A 26,973-nucleotide genomic window follows, 5' to 3' on the forward strand; every position below is an offset into this window, starting at 1 on the left:
TGCCCTGTGGATGGCACGCTCGGGCGGGCCAACGGCTTCTCGGGCCCCCGCCTACCGAGCGAAGGCTTGCTCCAGCCCGCGAACACGGGGTGGCGGCCAAGGCCGGGGCGGCTTGTAGCACCCTTCCCGGGCCTGGCCTGCCTGGTCCTGCCCAGAGCACAGCACTGCCTAAAGCACAAATGCCGCAAAACAGCTCCTAGGAGAGCTGCCAGGGAGCTTTCACAACCAGGGAACAACCGCCTCCTTGTTGGGGATCTCATTTAAATGTTGCCAAACTTATCTCATGCCTCTCCCATAGAAATTCTGATGTTGAAGGAAATCTGATCGGTCTGATTTGGTTATTTGGCTAAATAATTACTTGATTACTTTGCCAAATTTGATTATTTCGTTAAATTGTAAATTTTTCAAATGATTTCCAATATTAAACCCTTCTAGCCTTTTCTACTTAATTATCCAACAGTACCCACGGCATACCTCCTCTTAAACCTGTGTACTTATTCATTTATTTAAAATCCTTACTCAAGGATATTTTTTCCATTGCTTTTCAGAGAGTAGAAGGGAGAGAGAAGCATCTATGTGAGAGAGACACATCGATTTGTTGCCTCTGAACACATCCCGACAGGAGCCGGGGACTGAGCCTGCAACAGAGGTACGTGCCTTTGGCTGGACTCGAACCTGGGGTCCTTCAGTCCGCAGGCCGATGCTCTAACCACAGAGCAAACCAGCTGGGGCTCAACCTGTGTCTTTACCCTCCCTGATTTTCCCACCAGGGAGGGCGTATAGTTCTCACACTTTGAAGCCATGTTCTGCAGTTTCCCTTTCTTGGCACTGCCCAGAATAAACATAAACCTGGCTTCCAGGTCCTTCCAAGTCATCCGTAAGAAAGAAGCAGTTCAGATGTGCTCTTAGGAGTTACTTCTTAATTCATTTAGGGGAAGTGCTGACCTTCATTTGGGATGAGTAAAACTTGTTTTTAGTTCTTTTACTTGATGTGATTATCAAATGTCCATTTTAGGACTGAAACTTTTAAGACTCCATTATTTTTTTAAATATGTTTTTATTGATTTCAGAGAGAGGAAGGGAGAGGGAGAAAGAGAAACATCAATGATAAGAAACATCGATCGGCTGCCTCCTGCGCGCCCCCTACTGGGGATCGGGCCCAAAACCCAGGCATGTGCCCTGACCAGGAATCAAACCAAGACCTCCTGGTTCATAGGTCGATGCTCAACCACTGAGCCACGCCAGCCCAGCATCCATTGTTTTGTTTTTTTAAAGCCTTTGTAACCATTCCCTATATGACAAATTTCAAGAGGTAATAAAAGTGCTTCCATCCTTCTGGCCCAGAGCTTCACTCAGCACAGGGGTGGGTAGGGGCCGAGTGGTGGGGACATGTGACAAGCACTCTGCCCTGTGCTCAGAGGCATCTCCATTTCCTCCCTTGGTTCCTTGCCTGTCTTGAGGTTGTTTCTACTCAAACACTTAAAGTACTTGAAATATTGGCTATAGAAATACATGACAGGCAGAAATAAAAATGCCACAAATTCGTTCTGATACATGGATAAACTTTTATTTATATACCAAAGGGAAAACTAATATATTCACTTAATATTAATTTTCTAATAATTCACTGCTTAATCCATATTTTCAACAGGGAAGGTGTTTAATTGACTCTCCACCTTTAAAAAGCTTCAAATAAAATAAAGGTAGGAAAATACATAAAAAATTCAGATTATAAAACTCTTCAGGTAATTGATGGTCATAATAATACTGGAACTATAGCTTTTTTAAAAAAAGCAACTTTCTAAAAGCCCTAACTTGTAGTTTATTTGGAAGTGCAGATAATCAGTACCAAATTTATGCACTAAGTTGTAATAGGCAATTGTAAACAAACAGTATCAAACTGTATAACTTTTAAAAATTAATCTGAAGTGGTGAAGTCTGTAAAAATTGGTTATTCTTCCAGTTCTCCCAAAAGCTCTACAAAATCAGTGATGTACCATTTTGCGTTGTCCTTTACTTGTTGCCTGATCACATTTCCTCCAAACCCAATGAAAGCATCCTAAGAAGAAGAAAAAAAGGAGGGATAGGTTTTTTAAAAAAAAAAAGATAACAGCAGCCTCAGGCAGTAAGTGCTGTTTGGAAGAATGAACTGTTGGTGCAAAGAGACCTGAGCCCAACGTCCCCTGGGTGCCTCCAGAGCTCCCCGTGAGCCTCCTGGGCGCGGAATGAGCGAGGGGCACCAGTGCACATCCCGCACCCAGACACTGTGGGCTTCTAGAGAATCGAAGGCCTCTTTAAACCAGACGATTGCTTAGAGGTAAAATCACATCAGGCGGTCAATGTCCGAGTTCTAATCTACCCAGCAATCCATCCAGTCCAGGAAATTTCAAAGAGGGCCTGGCCTCGGGACCGGGGCAGCATCTCCCTACCGTGCCCTGGGGGAGCCTGAGCAGCTCGCCCCTCGGGAGGTGTGTTGTCCGGGGCTGAAGGAGATGACAACCCCAGCAGGCTGACCGCACTCTCCTTTTCATCATTAAAATTGTTTAAAGCTATATTGCTTCATTCATTTCTATGAAGTGATACCTTCCTTTACTCAATGATTTTTTCTAAACTAAACAACAGAAACTTCTTTCTCACAGATTGGAAGGCTGACCGTCTGAGATCAGGCTGCCAACCTGGTCATGTGAGGGCCCTTTTCCAAGTCTTTTAAGATGGCATTTCTTCTTTTTCTGCCAGGATATAGACACAATATACACTAATTTGGAAGTACAAAATTCTCTTACTTGCCCTTTCTCTTCACTTTAATTTTCATACCACACTGGGGGGCGGAATATAACTAGATTCTCGCCTTCCAGTTAAATCCAGCCTCCTCACTGAGCTGCCTGCCTCCGTGGCAGCCCTGCCCACATGCCAGCCCCAACTGGGCTGTGCTAACACACTCCTTCCTTCTCTCTGCAGCTTTCTAGGGCTTCCCATGACCTACAGGCAGCACCCAAGCGCCTGGCGACGTGTGGGGTCTTCATCGGTTGCTGAAGAGCAAGCCCACTCCCGCCGGTCCTTGCCCCTGCTCCTGCCCAGCCCAGAGCTATGGCTCATAGCCCCACTCTGCCCGCTGCCTCCACCCGCTCGGGACACGCTCCCCTGAGCCCCGCCAGGCCTGCCTGTGGTGGCCGCTAACCTTCCTCTACTCACAGATGCCTCTGACCGCCTCCCGGGGGCCACACGCCTGCATGCACACCCCCTTCTCTTGGTTCGGCCAGACTATTGACAGTTTTGGAATATAATTATAAATCCTATTCTGGAAATTACACTTTGTCACATCTCGACTGGGACTGGGAGCTCCCTGAGGGAACACTGCACTTAGGCCTGTGTGCTCCCCCTTGCACCAGCCCAGAGGGCATTAGTCACGGGGGGGGGGGGGGGGGGCCTGTAAAGCTTCTAAGTGTGTGTTATCTTGAGCAAACTCGAGCAACGTTAAAAGGTTGCAAAAAGATCTCTGACCACTTTAGATTAATCATTTACAAAAGCAGTTACTATTCTGAGATCTCAGGACGTTAGGGAGTAAAAAAGTTCACTCTATTTCTGCTTCAGTTTTTCTTGTTAGAACGAGTTGATCAAGGCAAAGTCCTAGTGAGACGGACACATTAGGACACTTGCTATATAGCATTTGTGTCCTGCTATTCCCAGAAAACAAAATTAATTCAGAAAAATAGAATGCTTTAACATAGGCATGTTATCAAACCTCCATGAACCTCAGCTCCCCAATCAGTAAAAAGGAGTTAAAACTTCACATCAGTCCTAACTGGTTTGGCTCAGTGGTTAGAGCTTCCACCTGAGGACTGAAGGGCCCTGGGTTCGATTCCAGCCAAGGGCACGTACCTCGGTCAGCAGGCTCGATACCCAGCCTTGGCTGGGGCGCATGCAGGAAGCAACTAATCGGTGTGTCTCTCTCCCTCCCTCCGTCTCTCTCGCTACCACTCTTTCTGAAAAGCAATGGAAAAAATATCCTCAAGTGAGGATTAAAAAAAAAAATTTTACTTCCTTATTTGCAACCTTTCTTGGGTTTTCAAAAGGTCAGTTGACATATCGATATTAAATCTGTTTTATTTTATTTTTTTGGTTAATACCTCACCTGAGTATATTTTTTCCATTGATTTTTTTTTTTTTCACAGAGAGTGGAAGGGAAGGAGGGAAAGAGAAAGAGAGAGAGAGAGAAGAGAGAGAGAGAGAAACATCAATGTGAGAGAGACACATAGATTGGTTGCTTCCCTCACATGCCCTGACCAGGGCCAGGGACTGAACCTGCAACCCAGGTACGTGCACTTGACTGGGAATCAAACCCGAGACCCTTCGGTGTGCAGGCCAACACTATCCATTGAGCCACACCAGCCAGGGCTATTTATTGTTTTTTATTTTATAATGATATTTAGATTATTTTGCTTAACTCTCATAAATCCCACTGAATTCTAAATCAGCTAAAACAGAAGTACAACCAGGAAAAGATTAGTACACTACATACGTACAGCAGGAGGACAGGCTTCCATGTCTGTGGCCCCATCTCCAATCATGACTATTTTCTTAAAGTGAAATTTTTCCTTTAAAAGTTTAATAACTTTTCCTTTCCCACCAGATTCAGCTGTTGGCTGCATCTCATCAAAACCTGCATATTCACCTTAAAAGAGAAGTTAAAACAGTGTTAAAGACACACAGAATTCTATCAGTAGGGTCAGCTTTCTGCATAGTTGATAATCCTCACTTCAGTGTCACTGAGGAAGGTAAGAATGGTCCTCAGGAAAGTGACACAGCCTGGACTTCCATGCCAGTTCCTCAGAATAAACAAGCTTTGCTTTTAAATTACAAATACAAGGTTACTCCTTTAAGCTTCCAGTGTAGTCATTCTCAAAACTTGTTAAGGTAGCAGATCAGCATGAAATAGTAATATATTAAAGTTAAAATAAGTTAATACATAATTTCATCTAAGAGGAGATTCCGACTTATATTTGATCAATTATTTCCATTCTTATGCATTCTATACTTCTTTTTTTAATGATCTCTATCTATAGACGGTTTGAAAATGTTCTATTAACACATTTTAAATTGTTAATATTGTTTGGTTTTAAGACTGTCAGCCACCCGTTGACATAACTGGACACATCTTAAGATAATAGAAAACTACAGCTGTGTCTCCGTGATGGTCCTTAAAGGGGCCAGAGTCACCTCCAGAGGCAGCTACAGGGCAGTGACTTGCTACAAATGAACTCTCCTTCCTGAGTCTAAATCGGTTCAAACACATGAGAGCACTCATAAAACTGAAATATAATGCATGACAAAATAAGTCATGTGAGTCACACAGAAATTAACATTTTATTAAGTGCAGGCATTGCATACTGATAGATAGCTGTATGAATACTGAAGCTAGGAGAGATGACAATCTAAGTATATTTTGCTGAGCCAAGGACTCCAAGGTGCAAAAGACATCAGTCAAGAGAATTCTTTACCTCAGTATTTAACCCTGATGCCTCCTGGCTCAGGTTGCATTCCAAGAGACATTACTAGGATATTGAAAACTAAAACTGATAAGAAAGGGGAAATGTTACCATTAAAGTCTTACCATTAAAGTAGAATTTCAGCCTATTGGCAAATACATTGGTTGATGGGATATTAAGCTTTGAAGCAACGTGTTCGACAATGCTCCTAAAGCCGCCGGATATTAGGAAAACCTGAACGTTTCGCTCTTGTAGGCGACTTACTAGCTCCCTGCAAAAAAGAAATATAAAATACCAAACACTGATTAATACAAAAGAGAAAGCATAAAAAGGGAACTAAAGTATTTTTTTTTTCTCCTGAATGCATTTGCCCAAGGTACATCAGACAAAGTATATTACCCGGTGAATTAATGTTTTACATGTTTTTCCAAATGCACTTATAAATTAAAGGGTGAGCCTTGATTGTTTTAGGAAACCATTCTGGCAACTCTAATCTGCCCTTAGACCTAAAAACAAGATGAAGAGGAGGCTTATGCTCTCCCTGGGGAGAGAGGAGGACAGACATGGGCAGGATCACTGACATAAGTGCCAAAAGAACCACAAAGAAGGGAGCTCTAAAGTAATGGGGGGGGGGACTGGAAAGAAGGTGACAGGATTAGCCAAAGAACAGATATGCACAGCCCATGGACACAGACAACACTGTGGTGACGGCCAGAGGGAGGGAGTGCAGGGGCTCGGTGGAACTGGGCAAAGGGGGGGCAAGCACGGGGCATCTATAATAGTGTCAACAGTAAAAAAATATATTTTTTAATTAAACTTATTATATTGTCCTCATTAAAAGAATAAATATGGTAATGGTGAGATGTCCTCAGGAGGACGCACCCCAAAATGCAGGTGCTGAGAGACAATATACCCAGACCAGGGTTCCTCTTACCTTATGCCAGGGGTCAGGTGCGGGGGGTGCTCCGTTATGAGCCTCTGCACCTGCTCCCTGGAGGGCTGGATCAGTGCTAAGCGCTCTGTGAGGGCAGCTCTGAAAGGCACCGCGCCGCCCATGGCTCGCTTTGTCCTAGGAGGAAGACCCCACAGTCAGGCCAGCCAGGGCAGCTGTTCTCCAAGTTCACACGCTCAACTCTCCCCAGCTCCCACAGCATCCACCCACGAGGAAGGTGCTGCCTCGACCCCACTGCGTAACAGACAAGCTATGATGCTATGACTGTGAGGCCTGAGAACAAACTGTTGAAGGTTTGCTTGGAATCGCATTAATATTTTAGGGCCATGTCTTGTGTCAGACACAGCTGAACATGAAATCACCCATGACCTGGCGACTGCAGACAGCACTAAGGAGGGCAGGAGGGTGGGAGGGGCTCTCGTCCAGCCATCCACTGAGAGACTCTGAACCAAAACTAGCTTTCCAGCAAACCACTAAGGCCACGCTTTCTACCATGACACGAAGCACGAAAACCCTCCCACGTCGTCTTTGGTTAGTGAAGGTCACTGTTCCCCTGACCAAGGGAAGAGAGTGTCTTATCCATATTTGTTTGTCAGATGCAACTTTTTTTTGCCCGAAGTGTTTGTATAAGTAGATGATTAGATAATGAACACTATCCAATTCAGCTCTAAGTGATGGAAGGAAAAAACCTTGTGCCCATGTTTCATAACCAGGGACAAAAATCAGAGAATTTTGGCTCTGATCCTGCATGTCATCCAAAAGTTCATCTCCTTTGCACTTCTCTATCATTCTATACAGTGAATCAATACTGTTCCTACATTTCTGACACAGCGTCCTCAACTCCACAGATTTTGGCCAACTCATCAATTCCTTCTTCTCTGATCACTGTGCTGTCAACATCGAAGCACACTGCATCAGCCGAGCAGAACAGTTTCCTCAACTCGGAGTGGGAGACCATCCTTAGAAGAAGTTTCCTCCTACAACAAAAAAAGATAAATATGTTTAAAGACATAAAATGTTAGCATACAATGGTTAATTTTGCCTGCTAATGCCAAAGTACTTTGATTTGTATCAAAAGCATGTACACATGGACTCAATTCATTTTTAACACAAATTAAGCACCTTCTAAATGTCAGGCGCTGGGGTTACAAAGATGAACAGACCCAAAAGCCTGTTCCCAGCAACTCAGTCTAGTAAAGGTAACAACTTGTAAATATATTTGATGTTCAACCAATATGCAGTTGTTTCTGACCTAATAATAGCAGCAATAAGGCAAATACTAAAATAGAAATGTACATAAGATAAGAGGGGCACATGAAGAAAATGTTTAATCTTGTCTATGAAATGGCTTCCAGGAGGCACAGGCATATATGAGCTGAATCTTGAAGGGCAAGTGGCTCTCTGAGTGGGTTCCCAAAGGGCAGGGCATCAATTTGGTGTGTGCTGGGAGTAGGAAGGAGGGAGACGGAGGCAAGGAGAGAGGGTAGTGATGGTGGAGTGGGGAAAAGGCCTGGCCAAAGGTATGGAGGTGGAATAACGGATAACGTGCTGGAAACTGCCAAAAGCCTCAGTCCAGCTGCCGGGCAGTGCACAAGGAATTCAGACCAAGAGGGGCCTTGGGCCAGGCCAAGGAGTTTGGATTTTAACTTTAGGTAATGGGAAACCCTGAAAGGCTGTAAGCCTCAGAAGAGAGGTCAGAGCTAAACATACACATGCGTTAGTGGCAGTGTGGAGGTGGTAACTGAAGGTGTGGCCTGATCACAGTCACCAGAACGGAATGGGGGAAAAAAGGAAGAGGGCTGAGGACAGAGCCCACAGGAATGGAACCTTGAAGTCATGAGCCCGGGAAATAAAATGAAAAGGGGAGGTCACAGGAAGAAACTCTGGGAGACCACAGCACTGCAGAAGCAATGGAGGACAGTTTCAAAAAAGAATTTGGAGGTTTTTCACTTTTTAAGAAAATCATTGGGCCCAGCTGGGTGTGGCCAGCGGTTGGGTGTCGACCTAGGATCCAGTCAGTCAGGGTTTGATTCCCAGTCAGGGCACATGGCCGGGTTGTGGGCTCGATCCCTGGTAGGGGGCATGCAGGAGGCAGCTGATCAGTGACTCTCTCATCATTGATGTTTCTCTCTCTCTCTCCTTTCCTCTCTCTGAAATCAATAAAAGATATATTTAAAAAAAAAAAAAAAGGAAATCATTGGACTAGAATCATGGTCATGAACAGGATCCTAGAGGCTACATAGACTAGGCTCCCCACAAAGAGTTATGAACAAGGCCACATGAATGATGTAAATAACCTATATTTAGAATAGACATCGGCTGAAAACAGACTCACTTCGAGTTGGAGCTGGCCAACTCACTTCGTAACTGATTTCTAACCAATGGACTTGGCAGAATGATCCAGTTCAAAGTTGGCGTGGAAAAAAAAAAAGGCTTTTAAGCCAGGGGTTGGCAAACTACAGCCAGCAGGCCAAATCTAGCTGGCCACCTGTGTTTATATGGCCTATGAGGAATGGTTTTCACATATTAAATAGTTGAAAACAATCGACAGAAGAATAATGTTTCATGACATGTCACCTAAAGATAAGAGGCCAAAGTTCGAGGCAACAAGCATTCGAGACCCAAAACAATAGCTATTTGAGAAGCACTGATGAAGAAAGAAACCTTAATGTTCCGATTAGAAGTCAAGGAGTATTTGTGAGAAAGGGGAGGGGAACGATTACATTAATAGAAGGAAGGAATTTCTATAGGTGCAGATAAGCTAATATATTGGCACTAATTCTAAAGAATATTTTTTAATTTTCAATTCGGTCAGTCCCTGTAGTAACATATCTGATTTCTTGTTATCTTTACAAATAGTTGTTTGGGATACAATGCTGCTTTAGGCCCAGTCCAAAGGTTATTTTGCCCAGTTTTAACATTACAAAGGCTTGAGACATAAGATGTACAAGGCAGTCCCTCTGGGATGACAGTTCCAACTCCATTTTAAAGTGATCCTGGATGGATGGATGGGTGGATGGATAGATAGATAGATAGATAGATAGATAGATATACATATCTTTTTACAGACACATGAAAGTTACATGAAATTCAAAATTCAGGGTCCATAACTAAAGTTTTATTGGAATATAGCCAATATGGCAGGAGGGGCGAGTCTGTTTCAGGCCCTCTAGACAGTTGAAACAATGAACAATGGAGTCCGAGAAGCTTCTGGATCAAAGGAGAATCAAAATTATTCCCTGTAACTGGGCCTAGGGTTCCAACGTATAGTACATTTTAGAGTAATAAATAACAGCTATTCTTTGGGGAACCTGAGAATTTATGCATACCATGTAGGTTCCAGCAGACAATTTTTACAATTTACAACTGTGAGGAGCAGGCCGCTAACTGGTAGACAAACATACAGGGACCAGGGCAAAAGACAAACCTGACTCACGTTCCTCCAGCGCTGGGTTCCTAGGAGACACTCCTCTTCCTGCTTCTCTCCTCAATAAAAATGCAGCATAAGGTCCTGACTACAAATTTCTTTACCAGAGGTCCTGTGAGTTCTGCAAGAGCAAGAAGCGCCTAGAAACAAAGTACAAGGGAATGGATATCGAGGTCCAGACACTTGATTAGAAAGGGAGACTGTCTGGCTTCCCCCTCCCTCCTACCAAGGCTGGTAGAAAGAGTCGGATGCAGTTTCCCCAAGACAGCTTCCTTCGGGACACACTTGACTTCTGCCTCCTTCCAGCACTAGAGAGGAATGAAACATTCTTTTCTGTGGCTTTGACTCTGCAAAAGCTTCAGGTCTGACAGGAAATTACCTACCCCTGATTAGCAGGGTACAATGGAAGGAAGAGGCAAAGAAGATCTACTGAGAGAACAAAATGCAAACAGAGAGAAGCCCACGGCCCTGCCATCAGAAGGAGGGGACAAAGTCCACGGCTTTCAAGAACAGTCAGAGAAGAGTCCTGCTGCCAAAAGACAAGGGCACCAAGCCAATGATTGAATTACAGTCCTCATAATTAAAACTATAAATAGACGTGGATAAAGGTGCAAAATTTTTGAAGAAAACAAAGGATAAAAAGAAGTGGTTAAGAACACAAGGTAAGGAAAAGCAAAGGTGAGATTGAAAATGAAGGGAGCCCGGCCGGGCGTGGCTCAGAGGTTGAGCATCGACATAGGATCCAGGAGATGGCGGTTCGATTCCCGGTCAGCGCACATGCCCGGGTTGTGGGCTCGATCCCCAGCAGGGAGCGTGCAGGAGGCAGCCGATCAATGACTCTCTCATCATTGATGTTTCTCTCTCTCCCTCTCTCCCTTTCTCTCTCTGAAATTAATAGACATGTTTTAATTAATTAAGAGAAAAACATTTTTAAAATTTTTAAAAAGAAAAAGGAAGGGAGCCAGAATGGAAATAACTCAAATATGGTCCTTACGAAACTCAAAAAGGTTCAATGTATCCATCTTCTTGAGACAGGCTAGTAAGCCCAGGGCAAGCAAATAGGGAAACTGAGGCAGATAGTGAAACTGCCAAGCAGTTTACACTCATCTAGCAAATTGCAAAAATCCTATCTTCTGTAACCAAGTACATTTAACAGTAAAACGGTCTACACTTCTCCCCAACCAGAGGGTAAATAGCTTAAAATCACTCTACTCAGAGAGAGAGCAGAAATCCAATTAGTGTCATTTGCCAACCACACCCAAGGACAGATGAAGTTAAGGGAATAAATCTCATTTTGGCACATCAGAATAAGCTGATGAATATTCTATTGAGATCCTCCCCAAGAGCTCCCTTAAACACCCAGCTTTTAAAATCCCTCAAAATGAAGGACAGGTCCCAGTGTGTGCTCTCCCTCCCAGGAGCACACCTGCACATTTCCCCACAGGCATGCATCTCTTAAACTCCAAGGGTCCCCATGAGACTTGCAACCAGGGAGCAATGGGCAGCAATAGTTCGTCTGGGCTAACCTCCTGAACCTGTATCCAAGGCCCACTTTTCTCTGACTTCTTAGTGAGCCAAAGCAGCCCAGACTAGGCTCATTTCCCCACCTAGTCCCTCTCCTGTTGCTTCTCTATCCTAGGCCCTTCCTTATTTCACTGTCCCCAGCTTTAATAAATGTATTTTCAAAATCACCTGGACTTGTGTTGTGAAATCTTTCCTGCACGAAGTCAAGAACCTAGACACTATAGGTTGCTCCCAGATGTTTGGCCCACAGAAACTGTGGGAAAACAAATGTCTGGTTTTTGTTTTGTTTTGTTTTTTAAATATATCTTTATTGACTTCAGAGAAAGGAAAGGAGAGGGAGAGAGAGAGAGAAACATCAATGATGAGAGAGTCATTGATCGAGCCCGCAACCCGGGAATGTGCCCTGACCGGGAATCGAACCCCGATCGCCTGGATCCTAGCTCGACGCTCAACCGCTCGCTAAGCCACACCCGGCCGGGCAAATGTCTGTTGTTTTAAGCTGCTAGGTTTTAAGGTAATTTGTTGTACAGCAATAGATAGCTTCCGGTCAAGATGGCAGAATAGGTCAATGCTGTGCTCACCTCCTCCTGCAACAACATCAAAATTACAACTAAAATATAGAAAAATAATCATTGAGAACCACTTGAAGACTAGCTGAACAGAATTCCTATAACTAAGGCTATAAAGAAGAAGCCATGTTGAGACTGGCAGACAGAAAATGAACAGGTCCCACACCCATGGTTAAAAAATCAGAAGGGATATCAAGGCTGAAAAGTCCCACCTAAAAAGCAAGAGCTCCCAAGCCCACTCAGGGCTCCCCAGCTCAGAGCTCCAGTGTCAGGAAGAAAAGTCCCCATAATATTTGGCTGTGAAAACTACTGGGAATTGTGGTTGAGGAATACAAAGGGCTGCTGGGGACTCAGGCATTGCAGATCTTAAAGGGACCACACACAAACTCACTCACAAACTCACTCACTCTGGGCTCCAATGCTGGGGTAGCAACTCAAAAAGTGCCAGGGACATAAGGGGAGGAGCTGAATTGACTAATTTCAGGGAGAGATGTGGAGGGGCAGAGGGCAGGCAAGCTGTCTCCCGGGACAGAAGTGCTGGTAGGTGCCATTGTTTGTTTGTGAACTCTCCTCCAACCCAGCCCTGGGTCAAATGGCTTCAAAGATGAATTTTACCAAAAATTCAAAGAAGAATTAATATCTATCTTTCTCAAACTATTCCAAAAAATTGAACAGGAGGGAAGGCTCTCAAACTCATTTTACAAGGCCAGTATTACCACCTACCAAAACCAGAGAAAGACACTACGAAAAAAGAAAATTAGAGGCCAATATCCCTAATGAATATAAATGCAAAAATTCTCAACAAAATATTAGCAAACTGAATTCAGCAATACATTAAAAAGATTATACACCATGATCAAGTGGGATTTATTCCTGGGATGCAAGGTTGATTCAATATCCACAAATTAATTAACATGATACACCATATAAACAAAATGAATAATAAAAATCATATGATTATATCAGTAGATGCAGAATAAGCATTTAACAAAATCCAACATCCATTTATGATAAAAACTCTCAACAAAGTGGGAATAGAGGGAAGATACCTCAGCCACAATAAAGGCTGTATGACAAACCCACAGCTAACATTATACTCAATGATGAAAAGCTAAAAGCTTTTTCTTTAAGATCAGAAACAAAAGAAGGATTCCACTTTCACCACTTTTATTCAATATAGTATTAAAAGTCCTAGCCACAGCAATCAGACAAGAAAAAGAAATAAAAGTAATCTATATTGAGAAGAAAGAAGTAAAACTGTCATTATTTACAGATGTCATGCAGAGAGCCTTAAAGATTCCACCAAACAACTATTAGAACTGATCAACGAATTCAGTAAAGTATCAGGATACAAAATTAATATTCAGAAATCAGTTGCATTTCGATACACCAAGAACAAACTAACAGAAAAAGAAATTAAGAAAAATCCCACTGACAATTGCATCAAAAAGAATAAATGTAACCAAGGAAGTAAAAGACCTGTGCTTGGAAAATTATGACATCAAAGAAAAAGAAAAAAAAGATTCAAATAAACAAAAGGATATACCATGCTCATGGACAGGAAAAATTAACATCATTAAAATGTCCATATAACCCAAAGCAATGCTGGAATCTACAGATTCAGTGCAATTCCTATAAAAATACCAAGATATTTTTTACAGAAGTATAGCAAATATACTAAAATTTGTATGGTACCCAAAAAGACCCCAAATAGCCAAAGTTATATTAAGAAAGAAGAACAAAGTTGGAGGTATCACACCATCTGATATCGAACTATACTGCAAAGCAATAGTAATGAAAAGAGCATGGTATACTGGTATAAAAACAGACACATGGTACTGTTATAAAAAACAGAAGAGAATAGAGAATTCAAAAATATATCCATGTCTCTATGGTCAATTAATCCATGACAAAGGAGGCAAGAATATATAATGGGATGATGTTAACCTCTTCAATAGATGGTATTGGGAAAACTGGACAGACATATGCAAAAGAATGAAACTGGCCCAGCCAGGCGTGGCTCAGTGACTGAGCATCAACCTAGGATCCAGGAGCTCTTGGTTCGACTCCCGGTCAGGGCACATGCCCAGGTTGTAGGCTCGATCCCCAGTTGAAGGTGTGCAGGAGGCAGCCGATCAATGACTCTCACCATTGATGTTTCAACTCTCTCCCTTCCTCTATCTGAAATCAATAAAGATATATTTTTAAAAAATATATATGAAACTGGATCACTTTCTTTTTTAAAAAACCTTTTTTTTTTTATGTCTTTACTGATTTCAGAAAGAAGGGAGAGGGAGAGAGAGAGCTAGAAACATCAATGATGAGGGAGTCATTGATCGGCTGCCTCCTGCACACCCCCTACTGGGGATCAAGCCCGCAACCCAGGCATGTGCCCAGACAGGAAATCAAACCTTGATCTCCTGCGTCATAAGTCGATGCTCAACTGCTGAGTCATGCTGGACGGGCTGGATCACTTTCATACACCATATACAAGAATAAACTCAAAATGGATTAAAGATTTAAATGTAAGATGCCCAAACTATAAAACTAGAAGAAAACATAGGCAGCAAACTCTTTGACATCTGCTCTTATAACATTTTTTTGGATACGTCTCCTTGGGCAAGGGAAGCAAAAGTAAAAATAAGCAAATGGGACTACTTCAAACTAAAGAGTTGTGCACAGCAAAGGAAATCATCAACAAAACAAAAAGACAACCTACTGAATGGGAGAAGATATTTGTCCATGATACACCAGATAAAGGGTTAATATCCAAAATACATAAGGAACTCGTTCAACTTAACACCAATAACAACAATTTTTGAACAAAAAGTGGGCAGAGGAACTGAATAGACATTGCTCCAAAGAGGACATACAGATGGCCAATAGACATGTGAAAAGATGCTCAACATCACTAATCATCAGGAAAATGCAAATTAAAACCACAACGAGATATCACCTCCCACCTATCAGAACCAATAAATCAATAAACAAGTGTTGGTGAAGATGTGGAGCAAAGGGAACCCTTGTGCACTGTTGGTGGGATTGTAAATTGGTGCAGCCACTATGAAAAACAGTATGGAGTTACCTCAAAAAATTAAAAATAGAATTACCATCTGACCCAGCAATTCCACTTCTGGGAATAAATTTATCCAGAAAAATCCAAAACACTAACATATGCACCCCTATGTTCACTGCAGCATTATTTACAATAGCCAAGATATGGAAGCAACCTAAGTGTCCATCAATAGATGAATGGACAAAAAAGTGGTGCACATATACAATGGAATATTACTCAACTTTAAAACAGAAAGAAATCTTACCATTTGCAACACCATGGGTGGACCTAAAGGGTATTATGCTAAGTGAAGTAAGTCAGACAGAGAAATATAAATACCATATGATTTCACTTATATGTAGAATTTAAAAACAACATGAAAAAACAAACAAAACAGAAATAAACCCATAGATACAGAGAACAAATTGATGGTTGCCATTTGAGAGGGGGTTGGCAGGATGGGTGAAATAAGGGAAGGGATTAAGATGTACAAATTGCCAGTTACAAAAACGATCACAGAAATGTAAAATACAGCAGAGGGGATATAGTCAATAATAATGTAATAACTATGTATGGTGTCAGATGGGTACTAGACTTATTGGGGTGATTACTTTGTAAGTCAGTTTGTTGTACACCTGAAACAAATATAATATTGTATGTGAAGTGTAATTGAATTTTTAAAAATTATTTTAAAAAGAAAAATCAAGCAAGTCCTTAAAGGGAAAGACAGCATCATAGTCCAAGAACTACTTCATCTCTGGGCAGAAGGGAAAAGCATATATATATAAAACACCAAGAGATTTCTGAAAACACAATGTAATGCATTTGTTTCATTTTCTGATAGGAGTAAAATTCACCCTAACACTAAAAAGTATACATAAAAACAATAACTAATATAACAACCTTGAAGTAAGCAAAAATTTTTTAAACAAAACCCGAAAGCATAAACAATAAAAGAAAAAAGTGATAGTGAGGACTTCATCAAAATTAAATATGCCTGCCCTTCAAATGATACTATTATGGGGGGGAAAAAAGGAAAGGAAATGAAGGAAGGGAGGGAGGGAGGGAAGAAAGAAAGAAAAAAAAGGCAAGCCACAGATGGGAAAAAATATTCACAATACATACATATTTAACAAGGGGCTTGTATCCAGAATAAAGAAGTCTTACAACTCAATAAGACAAACAACCATTAAAAACTGAGCAAAAGATTTGAATAGACATTTCTAAAAAGAAGATATGCAAATAAACTCAAAAGAGGAATGGCTAAAATAAAAAAGTGACAATACCAAGTATTGGCGAGGACACAGAACAATTGGAACTCATACATTGCTGGCGGGGATGTAAAATAGTACAACCACTTCGGAAAACAGTTTGGCAGTTCCTTACAAAGTTAAATATATAATTAACAAAAGACTCAGCAGCCTCACTCCTGGAGATTTACCCAAGAGAAATGAAAATATATTCGTAGCAGCTTCATTTGTGATAGGAACTATAATGCCCATCCGTCAGATAAATGGATAAACAATTTGTGTTATATCCCCACAATGGAACACTACTCAGCAATAAAAAGGAATGAATTACTGATACACGCTATAAAATCAATAAATATTTTTTAAAAAGTTATACTGACCACAAGAAGACAGACACAAAAGAGTACATACAATATGATTCCATTGATATGAAACCTTAAAAAATTCAAACAAATGCATTATACAGACAAAAGACAAAAATCACATCAGTAAGGCTAGGGATGAGGGGGCCTGAGTGCAAAGAGGCCCTAGAAAACTTTCAGGGGTAATGGAAGTGTTCTATTGTGGTGGTAACTACGTGTGTATAAAATTGTCAAAAATTCATCAAAATGTACACTTAAAATGGGTGCATATTATTGCATGACATTATACATCAATAAAATGTTAGCTTAAAAAAGTTATTAGGCCCAGCTGACCTGGCTCAGGGGTTGAGAGTGGGCCTATGGGCCAGTAGGTCAGGGTTGGATTCCCTGTCAGGGCACATGCTGGGTTGCAGAAGGCAGCTGATCAATGACTCTCTCTCATCATTGATGTTTCTCTCTCTCCCACTCCCTTCCTCTCTCTGAAATCAATAAAAACATTTTTTATAAGTTACTAGGCATGTGTCAAATTATTTAAAAACTTAAAACATCCCAACTATTTTGTTTCACCAACATGACAGTTGACAGGGCCATGATCGTTATTATAATGAAAACCTAACAAGGCAGTTGTAATAAAATATCGAAATCTTGGATTTATTAGTTTCTTCCCTCCCTGATCCTCATTCCAATACCGGTCAAACATTATGCACATTGTAATCATAATGTGCAAGGCACATAAATAAGACAGAGTAGGTAAGTTTATGAATGAAAGAGTTATTTAATTCCCAATTTGAAGCTGTATCTGTACAACTACAACTATGTATCTGGTAAGTACTTAAAATTCTAATACTAATGGTAAAGAAGATGACAAAGTCAGACCTGCAACTCCAGATTTTGGAGATTTTCCCAATCCTGCATTGGTGACTCCCCTATGCAGGATTGCATCATTCATTCATGCTGTTCGGTAACAGGCAGCAGTGGGATGAAACTCGACCGAGCTACACAAAAGTAAATGGATGAAAAGAAAGCCCTGAAATCCCTTGAAATACTTTACCTATGCTGATTAAGAAAAATAAATGTGGGATCACAGAGGCCCTGAATGTGGACACGGGTAAATCAGAAATCTGGGCACACGAACTGATCAACACATGCCTGGACTCACCCTGGTGCCGCCGCTCCTTCCGGGGCCGCCGCCGCCTCCGGGACTCACGCGGGGTCGCCTTCCGACTGCAGGGGGCCTGCCGCCGGCTCCCGCGCTCAGCCGCGCAGCTCCGGGGCGGACGACCCGTGCAGACCCACCAAGCTTCCCGGTATCATGCAATCATTTGAAATCTGCCGATAGGGCGGTGCTTTCTGCTGCGTTTTGCAAGTGCTTTATCTAAACTGAAGACTGCGGAGCCGGGCTGGGAAGCAGCCCTTGGCCCCGCCCCGGGGAGGGGCTCCTGAGCCCGCCCCCTCCGCCCTCCTCACGCTCCAGCCCGCGACCGACCCGCGCGCGCCGCGCCTCCCCGCCCGCGGCCGCGCCACCTCCGCTCTGCAGAGGGGGCGCAAGGGCGCCCTACCTGCAGAGGCGCTCCCCGCGGTCCGCGCCGCTCGTACGAGGGACCAATGCGCTGTCTGTGATTAACAAAAGCCTCTTAGGGGCCTTTTTTGACATTAAGCTCATGTAGGAATGTAGGTCCCAAGAGAACGTTTAAAACCACTTATATTCGCAACTAAAATGCAGAAAACCGTAAGTGACAAAGTGAGCCTTTGCACCCTTTTTCTTTCTTCTTTTTTTTCCTTTTTTTCTCGTCTTGTTTTCTTCCAGGTGTCCCTTGCCCAGCTATTTACTTTTATGTTGACTACAATAAGTAAAACTGATTGCCCCCAAACATTTACCTTTGGGTATAGCTGGCTGGAACTGGGCAGTGAGGTCCCCCCCAAGCCTCAGATGCTGTCAGTGACAGCTCTGCAGGCAGAGGGGATGCGATTGCAGAGCAAGACACTTGGTCATAGGGTCCCTGCACTTTGCTACAGAAACCCTCAAAAACCACAGTTCTATTCGGAAACAAGAGTCCTGATGCTCTTTGGTTAGATGTGCCTTTTAAGTTCAATATTCTCAGATTTCATTAGTAAGAAAATGGTTGCAGGTTTGGGGCACACCGGGTATAATTTCTCCCAGATCTGCCGGAGATCATTCTGAGGAAGGATGCAGAGGAGAAATTTTGATGTTTTCAAATATGAGGTAAAAGATTATACAATTAATGGGGGGCAGGCAAAATGAAGGAGTTTAAAATAACAGTCTAGTTCAGAACCTGCTTATGTTTTGAGGTAATTTAGAAACAAGTCTAATAAAGGAAACAAGATGTTAAACACCAAATATTTGTATATGCTATAAGTATAAATGGTAATTGAGAATTTATGTAAAGGAGAAAAGAAACCCAAGTACAATAAATGTGAAAGAGTTCATTTCTGTAATTATTTATATTTCATAGATGTTTAATATTAGATTTCAAATAAAATATTTACACTGAATAAAATCTGTCAACTATTCTTAGTCCCCATGCCAACCTCAAGCTCACACCTGTATTAACATTTGTGGGCACGAGGTGGCAGTGTTGTAGACACTGTTTAGATAGAGCACATATCACATTGGAAAAAAAAAAAAAAGCCCAGAGGAAGCTAATGGGTGTTACATGTAACAATCAGGTACAGGCACAGGTACATGTAACAATCAGGAAGTAATCTTGCCAGACAAGGCACAAAATATAAACAGATCATAAGAAGCTTCATTGTTGTTCTGGAATAATGTTAAATAATAAATACGAACCAAATACAATACAGTATAATGAAGTCTTTATAAAAACATTAGCAAATTATTTTGCAAAGCTTTAATCATAATTGGTTAGTAAAAAGTAGTATAGAGAATATTACTGTTTCTGAAGTGTTTTCTATAGATCAGATTTTTATAAGCTAACAAGTTTTCTAATGATTAACTATGTTAGAATCAAGTACTGTTTTTCTTTAAAAAGTAGTCAGTGCTAATAAAATAGCCTTCTAAAATGCAGTAGTAAGTTGGAACTGTTATTCTAGAAGACAATGAGGTATATTATTCAGTAACACTGAACATGTGTGTTTTCTATGACCCAGCAATTCCACCTCAAGAATACACTTGAAAGAAACTGGTACATGACTACTAGGAGTCACATATAAGAATGTTCACAGCAATACTGCATACATATAAATAATCACTGACCAAAAACTTAAAAAAGAGAACATCATTTAATATCATAAATGATAACTCACAACATAAAATCTAGGATGGTAGTTAGCTTTTGGGGCCAGGAAAGGAAATGAGACTGGGATGAGATAATATAGAGAGTTCTCTAACGGTATTGATAACATTCCTTTACTTAAGGGCAATAGGTATTTAGATTTTTATTTTTGTTTTTTGCATCTGTGTGTGTATATATAAAATATTTTCTAATACACATAATATTTTATTTCACTATATCAAATACCAATACAATAAAATGTCAAATGTTTTAAGAGAATATAGGTAAAGAGAAAATGCAATTTAATATAAGCAATGACATTCAAAATGAGTCACACCATGGAAATATGTCCATGATATGTCATGTGAATAAAGCAAGTTGCAGAATGATAGCTATAGTTTGATTTCCATTTTGGAACAAAGAAAACTCTGGGTATGTCTATATACATGTGCAGTAGATGGTTATATATCTATCTAGATATCTTTACAAAAGGATATACACCAGACTTGATAGTAGTTAATTCCGGGGAGTAGTGAATCCTGGGGAGTAAAAGAATTGAAGAATTTGCTTTTCTACTTTATTTGGTTTCATATTGATTGAAATTAGTTTAAAAACATTTATTACTTTTGTCATGATTTACAAATCAATTTAAAATAAATGCCTCAGGGTGGAAGTTAGGTAAGCAAAACAGATAAAGGTAGCCAAAAGTACAGACTGCCAGCTATAAAATAAATAAGTTATGGGAATGTAATTATCGTGGGAAAAACTCAGTTCTTTCCTTCCTATGTAGGGAAAAACAATTCTTCTCTACTGTGTCTTCTTTACTACTCACACAAAACACTTCTGGTCACCAAATGTGTGGGAGTTTTTCCCTGCTCCACCAGCCAGGGAGCATATAATTTAACTCAATTCTGACACTATCTGCCTGCAGCATCAGATCCCACAGGTTAAGGACTCGGTCCCACAAGATTGGAGATTGAACCCGCAACCTGGGTATGCGCCCTCACTGGGAATTGAACCTAGGACCCTTCGGTGCATGGGACAACACTCCAACCAACTGAGCCACACCGGCCAGGGCGGAATTGGAAATTAGTAGCTGAAATAAAAATTTACTAGATTGGTTTAACAGCATATAGGGAACTTGCAGTTAGATCAATAATGAACAGAGAGAGAAAAAGGAAAAAGCAGAAGAGCAAAATAAACCCAAAGCAAGCAGAAGGTAGGAAATAATAAATATTGGAGCAGGAATCAGTGAAATTGAGAACAAAAAATAGAGAAAATCTATAAAGCCAAAAGCTAGTTCATTGAAAAGATGAGTAAAATCAATAAACCTCTAGCAATATTGACAAAGAACAAATGAGAGAAGACACAAGTTTCCAAAATAGAATGAAAAAGGCAGTATCACTGTAGACCTCACAGGCATTAAGAGAAGAGGAAGAAAATACTGTGCACACACTATGGACATAAATGCAACCTTGATGACATGGACCAATTCCTTTGAAAACCACAAACTACCAAATTCACCCAAGAGGAAAAGATAACCGGAATATTCCTATATTAATCAAATAAATTTAATCTGCAGTTTTAAAAAGAAGAACCTTCTGGAAAAAAAAAATTCCAGCCCGGCCGGGCGTGGCTCAGCGGTTGAGCGTTGACCTGGGATCCAGGTGATCGGGGGTTCGATTCCTGGTCAGGGCACATGCCCAGGTTGCGGGTTCGATCAATGACTCTCTCATCATTGATGTTTCTATCTCTCTCCCTCTCCTTTCCTCTCTCTGAAATCAATAAAGAGATATTTAAAAAAAAACAAACAAAAAAACACCTCTTTAAAAAAAAAAAAATTTCCAGGCCAAGGTGGTTTCACTGGAGAATTGTATCAGACATTTAAGGAAGAATTAACATCTATTTTATACACTCTCTTCTAGAAAATACAAAAGGACAAAACGCTTCCGGGTTCATTTTATAAAGCCAGTATTACCCTAATACCAAAACTAGACAAAAACAGTACAAAAAAGAAAACTTCAGATCAGTATCTCAGGAACTTAGGCACAAAAATCCTCCGCAAAATATTAGCAAATCACATCCAGCAATGTACAAAAATAATTGTACACCATGACCAAGTGGGATTTATTCCAGGTATGTAAGATGGGCTCAGCATTAGAAAATCAATATAGCCCTCTATATTAACAGTCTAAAGAAGGAAAACCACATGATCTTATCAACTGATGCAGAAAGAGCATCACAAAAAGATGTTCACCATCACTAATCATTGGGAAAATGCAAATCAAAACTACAATGAGATACCACCTTATACCCATTAGAATGACTACTATAAAAAAAACAAACAGACAAAAACAGAAACCAGTAAGGATTGGAGAGGAGGTGGAGAAATTGGAAGCTTTGCGCACTGTTGGTGGGAATCTAAAATGGTACAGCCACTGTGGAAAATTTTATGTGGTTCCTCATAAAATTAACTCATTGGGCAATGACAGCAGTGGCTGGGAAAAGAGGTCAACTGGTATCCACAGAACAACTTATACTAGCCACTTATTAAATTTCTCCTCTGCTGAGGTCATCCTTTTGGTGAGCATTCATCTGGGACACAAATATCTTCGCATTTTATGTCCATTCAGGGATCCCACAGATCTCTTTCCAGACTTCCTTGTCACCAGTTTTTAAATCATGTTCCTTTCAAGTCCCTGACCATCCAGCCAAACCATTACCCACAACCCCTTAATTGGTATGTAAATCACTCACCAGGTCATTTCTCCTTCCAAGCAAAATAAATAACCAGATGCATTGCTTTGACGTTCTGTCCACTGGGAGGATTTCCTTTTTACCATCGTCAGTTAGGGATGGATGTCCCAGAAAGGGGCTGTAAGGCTGCAGTTGTCCACGTTTTGGTGGTTGCCTGCGTAACCATCTGTAAATCAGGGCCAAATTGTCTCTTCCTCTGTCAACTGATCACAGGAAAACTTTCTCTGAGGCCAGAGGTACAGGCTGGGAGAAGAAGGTAGGATGGCATGAGTTGGCATCATGGATATTTGGGCCACTTCTTCATGTAACTTACCTGTGCCTCCCGGGCCTGCTGGGACTTTAGTCATTATAGTTCTATAAGCAAAGGGGGGTGGAGGGCATGGATCCCAAAGAGAATCAGTGTCTTGCAAGAGAGCTGCCTCAGGGGAGACCATTACAGTTCCAAAGGGCAATGCAGGGGAAATCCTGAGACAGGGATAGAGAGGCTACTTCTACTGGCAAACAAAATTCAACAGGACGTAGGAGCTCAACGTCCCCAGCTTCACCCGGGTGTTCTCACCTGTTCCATTCCAGATTTCAGAATCCCATTCCTTCCTCATCAGTGCCCTCATTTCAATTTGCATTGCAAGTCAGCCTCTCACAGGATGAGATTCTGGGTTTGGTTTTCAGCAGTCTGAGCTCTGTAGCTACAGAAGTTAAAAGTCTCTTTCAGGATGGATAGACTTAGAAGCTTTCGGGTCATTTATACAGTGCTTGAGCTGGGAATTTGAATCCCTGATGTCATCCTGGGGGTGCTGGTAGGAGAGAGAGCAAGAAATAGAAAACCTATTTGTGAAGGTGCTACAAAAATTAAATAGCTAACTACATTATGTGAATGCAGTAGTGAGTTAACACCTTCCATGTCTGGCACAATACAATGCATGTTACACATGCAATCTCACTTAATTTTCTCTAGGATGTCACTTACCCCTACTTTATAGATTAGGAAATTGAGTCAAAAAAGTTAAGTAACTTGTCCAAGGTCACATACTGGTAAACATTGCAAAACTGGAATTCAAACTCAAATTGTTTGACTCTAGAATTCTAATACACCACTGTTTCATCAGGGTTCTTTCGTTAAAATGTTCTTCTTTATTGAAATCCCTTCTGAATCAAATAGCTAAACACCTGCTGCCACCTCAGTTTCTTCAATCATGAACTAAAACGAATCTGCCCCCAAAAATGAGAATTTTGGAAATTCTCCAAGTCATTCTAAAGTTCTCCCATTCTATACATACATTAGCAGACAGGCAACACTCCCTTGTTACTCTATTTTGTATCATATAATGAAAATAATTTGCTTAAAAGTGTGATAATCAAGACTAGTAAATGATATATGCAAATAGATTGCCTCTAGAGCAATCATGAGGATCCTTCTGGTTTGCTAATTTTGTCTAATGCCTGATAGGATGTTAGTAGAGGTGCCTAATTTAAAATTCTGATATTTTTTCATTGTGGATTTTTTGCATTAATTTTGATTTTTAAAAAATATTTCATTAAAATATTATTGATCTCAATTACTGAGTTTTTAGTGCCCCTTAAATTTTATACCTCAGGAGAGTCAGAGTCTTTCCACTCCCCCTTTCCCTACCTGTAAGCAGATGGCTGATATTCTACAATCTTCATCTCTGTTCATGTTTGAATTCTAGTTTTGCAATGTTTACCAGTATGTGACCATGGACAAGTTACTTAACCTTTTTGACTCAGTTTTTTAACCTCTAAAGTAGGGGTGACATCATCTCTAACGGTAGTTAAATAAATCTGCATGCACGGCAAGTAACATCATGAGTCTCTTTCTACTGTGTTATGCTATTACTCAAACTTACATAGATGCTTTTGTAATTCTCAAATATACAGACCCATGTAAAAGCATTATATACCAGGATATTCACTGCAGCCTGAATAGCAGAAGACTGGCAACAACTTGAACATGGTCCAGTAGGTGACTGGTTAATTATGTCATTCTTACAAAGAATATCATGCAGCTGTTAACAGGAACGAGGAATCCCTGTTTATACTGATATGGCACAATCTCCAAGATGCTTGAAGTATAATACACCCAACTGTGTGTATTATAAATCACCATTTTGTGTGGAGAAAAAAATGCTTTTATTTATACATATATTTATTTATACATTCAGAAAGCATCTGGGGGAATTCAGAGCATCTAAAGGTAACTGTGCTTGTCTGGAGGAAGTTACACCAGAGGGAGGAAGACAACTTTTTATCATATACCCTTTGGCACCTTTTGAATTCTGAACAATTTTCATTATTATCTATAAAAATAAAATACAAAGCATTGCTAAATATCCAGTACTTGGGGGGACTGGATATTAGAAAACAATTGTGGACATCTTTCAGAATTTTTGTATCTTAAAAATAGAGTCCTCTCAAAAGCCGGACACCTCTGTTCAGTCAAGTTTGAGCTTTCAAACCTGCCTTGATGGCCTAAGGCCTCAGCAGTGTGTTCTGAGTCTGAAGGGTGAACGGACTCTTACTTTACCTCAACTGCATCGCACCAATCCTTGTAAACTGACTGAAAAAATTTCTTTTCTTAAAAATTTTTTTAAATTGATTTCAGAGAGGAGAGGGAAGAGAAACATCAATGATGAGAGTCATTATCAGCTGCCTCCTGCATGCTCCCCCCCCACTGGGGATTGAGCCCACAACCCCAGCATGTGCCCAACCCAGAATCAAACTGAGATCTCCTGGATCATAGGTCAGTGCTCAACTGCTGAGCCACGCCAGCCAGGCAATCCTGTAGCTTTCTAGCACTTTCTACCTTGCATTATATCGCTTCATTTTCCCTAGGCCTAAAACACCTAGGATACTGGGCAAGGGTCCTGTCAATGTAAGAAATATCCAAACCTAAAAAATTCATTTTTGTGAGCTTATTTGAGAGAAATTGGCAACGTACACCAGGAAACAAGATCGCAATAGATTGAGAAAGGCTCCAGAGAATGGCAGTTTTGCAGATTATTTTACACATTATAATTAAAGGAGGATAGTAAGGAGGGTTACATGAAATCTGTTGGTGGTAGATTAACGAGGTGGGAGAAAGCATAGCAGGGAAATCTCTAGGATTAGATAAAAGCCAAAGTGGAGAAACACATATTTCTTTTACACTGGTGGGTACAAGATAGTTAATTAACATTTACATTGCCCTGGCCGGTACACTGCCCTGGCCGGTTGGACATTGTCTGGTGTACATACACGTAAAGGTTGCGGGCTCAGTTCCCACGCAGGGCACATGCCCAAGTTGTGGGCTGGGTCTACCTGGGGAGCAGGTAGGAGGCAGCCCATTGATGTTTTGCTCTCATATTGATGTTTCTCTCTCCCTCCCCTCCTCCCCCCTTCCTCTCGCTCTAAAAATCAATAAAAATATAAAAATAACATTTATAGCACACAGAGATGATATTTGGGGAACAAAATAAGGGGTTCTGTGGTCTCATCAAAAAAAGATATTTTCTTCTTTTTTGGTTAATCCTCACCCGAGGACGTTTTTTTCTATTGATTTTTAAAGAGAGTGGAAGGGGGGGAGGGGAGGGGAGAATACGGGAGAGGAGGAGGGAAGGGGAGGGAGATCCATTGGTTGCCTCCTGCAAGCCCTGCCCTTTGGTTTGCGAGGGGGTGGGGGTGGGGTGTCTCTAACCACTGAGTCACACTGGCCAGGGCAGGAAAGACCTTTCTGAGATGTTATCCTAGATGCACAAGAACAGTGGACAGAGCTCAGTTGCGGTAAACGTCGGCCTCGCTAAGGAAGCTCCACAGGCCTGGGATGTGGCCGCCTGCTCTGACCTGCCGGTTTAGAAATTCGTCACCAACCCTACGTGGTTCCTTTTGGTCACTGAGCTTGTGAGGCCTGCCACGGCTTGTCAGGTTCACTGCATAGCCCTTTTCTTTCACAGCCCTTACCAGATTCATTCCGGTATCCCCACAGGACCCACAACATTGTCAACCACACAGTGTATGCAGTCAAGAAAACGCTGGTAACAGGCATAAAAAAACGGAGAGGAAACAAGGCAAACCCGGGGCCTGGGGAGGGGGAAAGCCCACCCTGCACCCCAAAGTCAGAGACCTCCAGGAAACAGCAGCCGCTCTCTAGTAACGTGCAGACACGCAGGGCCCACCGGCTACAACGCGGGTCCGCAGAGCCGGGCCCCAGGGAACCGTAACACGAGCACAGCGAGCCCAACCGCCCCGGAACATTGTTCTCTGCGCGCAATGGCGCCGTAGCCCCGGCGCGAGGGGCGGGGCCGCAGGACTGCGAACCAATGAGCGGCGGCGCCGGCGGCCTC

At 41.6% G+C, this 26,973-nt stretch overlaps 1 protein-coding gene and 1 long non-coding RNA gene across 4 annotated transcripts; both read right to left on the minus strand.

Moving 5' to 3' along the window:
* Window positions 1-1,551: 1,551 nt before the first annotated feature.
* Window positions 1,552-18,059, minus strand: PSPH (phosphoserine phosphatase). Of its 3 annotated transcripts, none has more exons than XM_081132406.1 (7): window positions 17,785-18,059; window positions 9,866-10,005; window positions 7,257-7,415; window positions 6,421-6,555; window positions 5,612-5,757; window positions 4,524-4,672; window positions 1,552-2,059 (listed from the first exon to the last, which is right to left on the minus strand). In XM_081132406.1, the coding sequence occupies exons 3-7, from the start codon at window positions 7,394-7,396 to the stop codon at window positions 1,952-1,954; spliced, it is 678 nt and encodes a 225-aa protein (XP_080988532.1). In that variant the 5' UTR covers window positions 7,397-7,415; window positions 9,866-10,005; window positions 17,785-18,059; the 3' UTR covers window positions 1,552-1,951. The 3 variants fall into 3 exon arrangements, with proteins under 3 accessions (XP_080988532.1, XP_080988533.1, XP_080988534.1); XM_081132407.1 differs by having other exon boundaries at window positions 9,866-9,986; window positions 17,785-18,057; XM_081132408.1 differs by lacking the exon at window positions 9,866-10,005 and having other exon boundaries at window positions 17,785-18,055.
* A 353-nt stretch (window positions 18,060-18,412) lies between these two features.
* LOC308554834 lies at window positions 18,413-26,915 on the minus strand. Its single transcript, XR_013998448.1, has 4 exons — window positions 26,754-26,915; window positions 23,196-23,430; window positions 22,637-22,879; window positions 18,413-20,418 (listed from the first exon to the last, which is right to left on the minus strand). It is a non-coding gene; the product is annotated as an uncharacterized lncRNA (long non-coding RNA).
* Window positions 26,916-26,973: the final 58 nt, after the last annotated feature.

Source organism: Miniopterus schreibersii (assembly GCF_964146895.1).
Source record: "Miniopterus schreibersii genome assembly, chromosome: 3".
Taxonomy (NCBI): domain Eukaryota; kingdom Metazoa; phylum Chordata; class Mammalia; order Chiroptera; family Miniopteridae; genus Miniopterus; species Miniopterus schreibersii.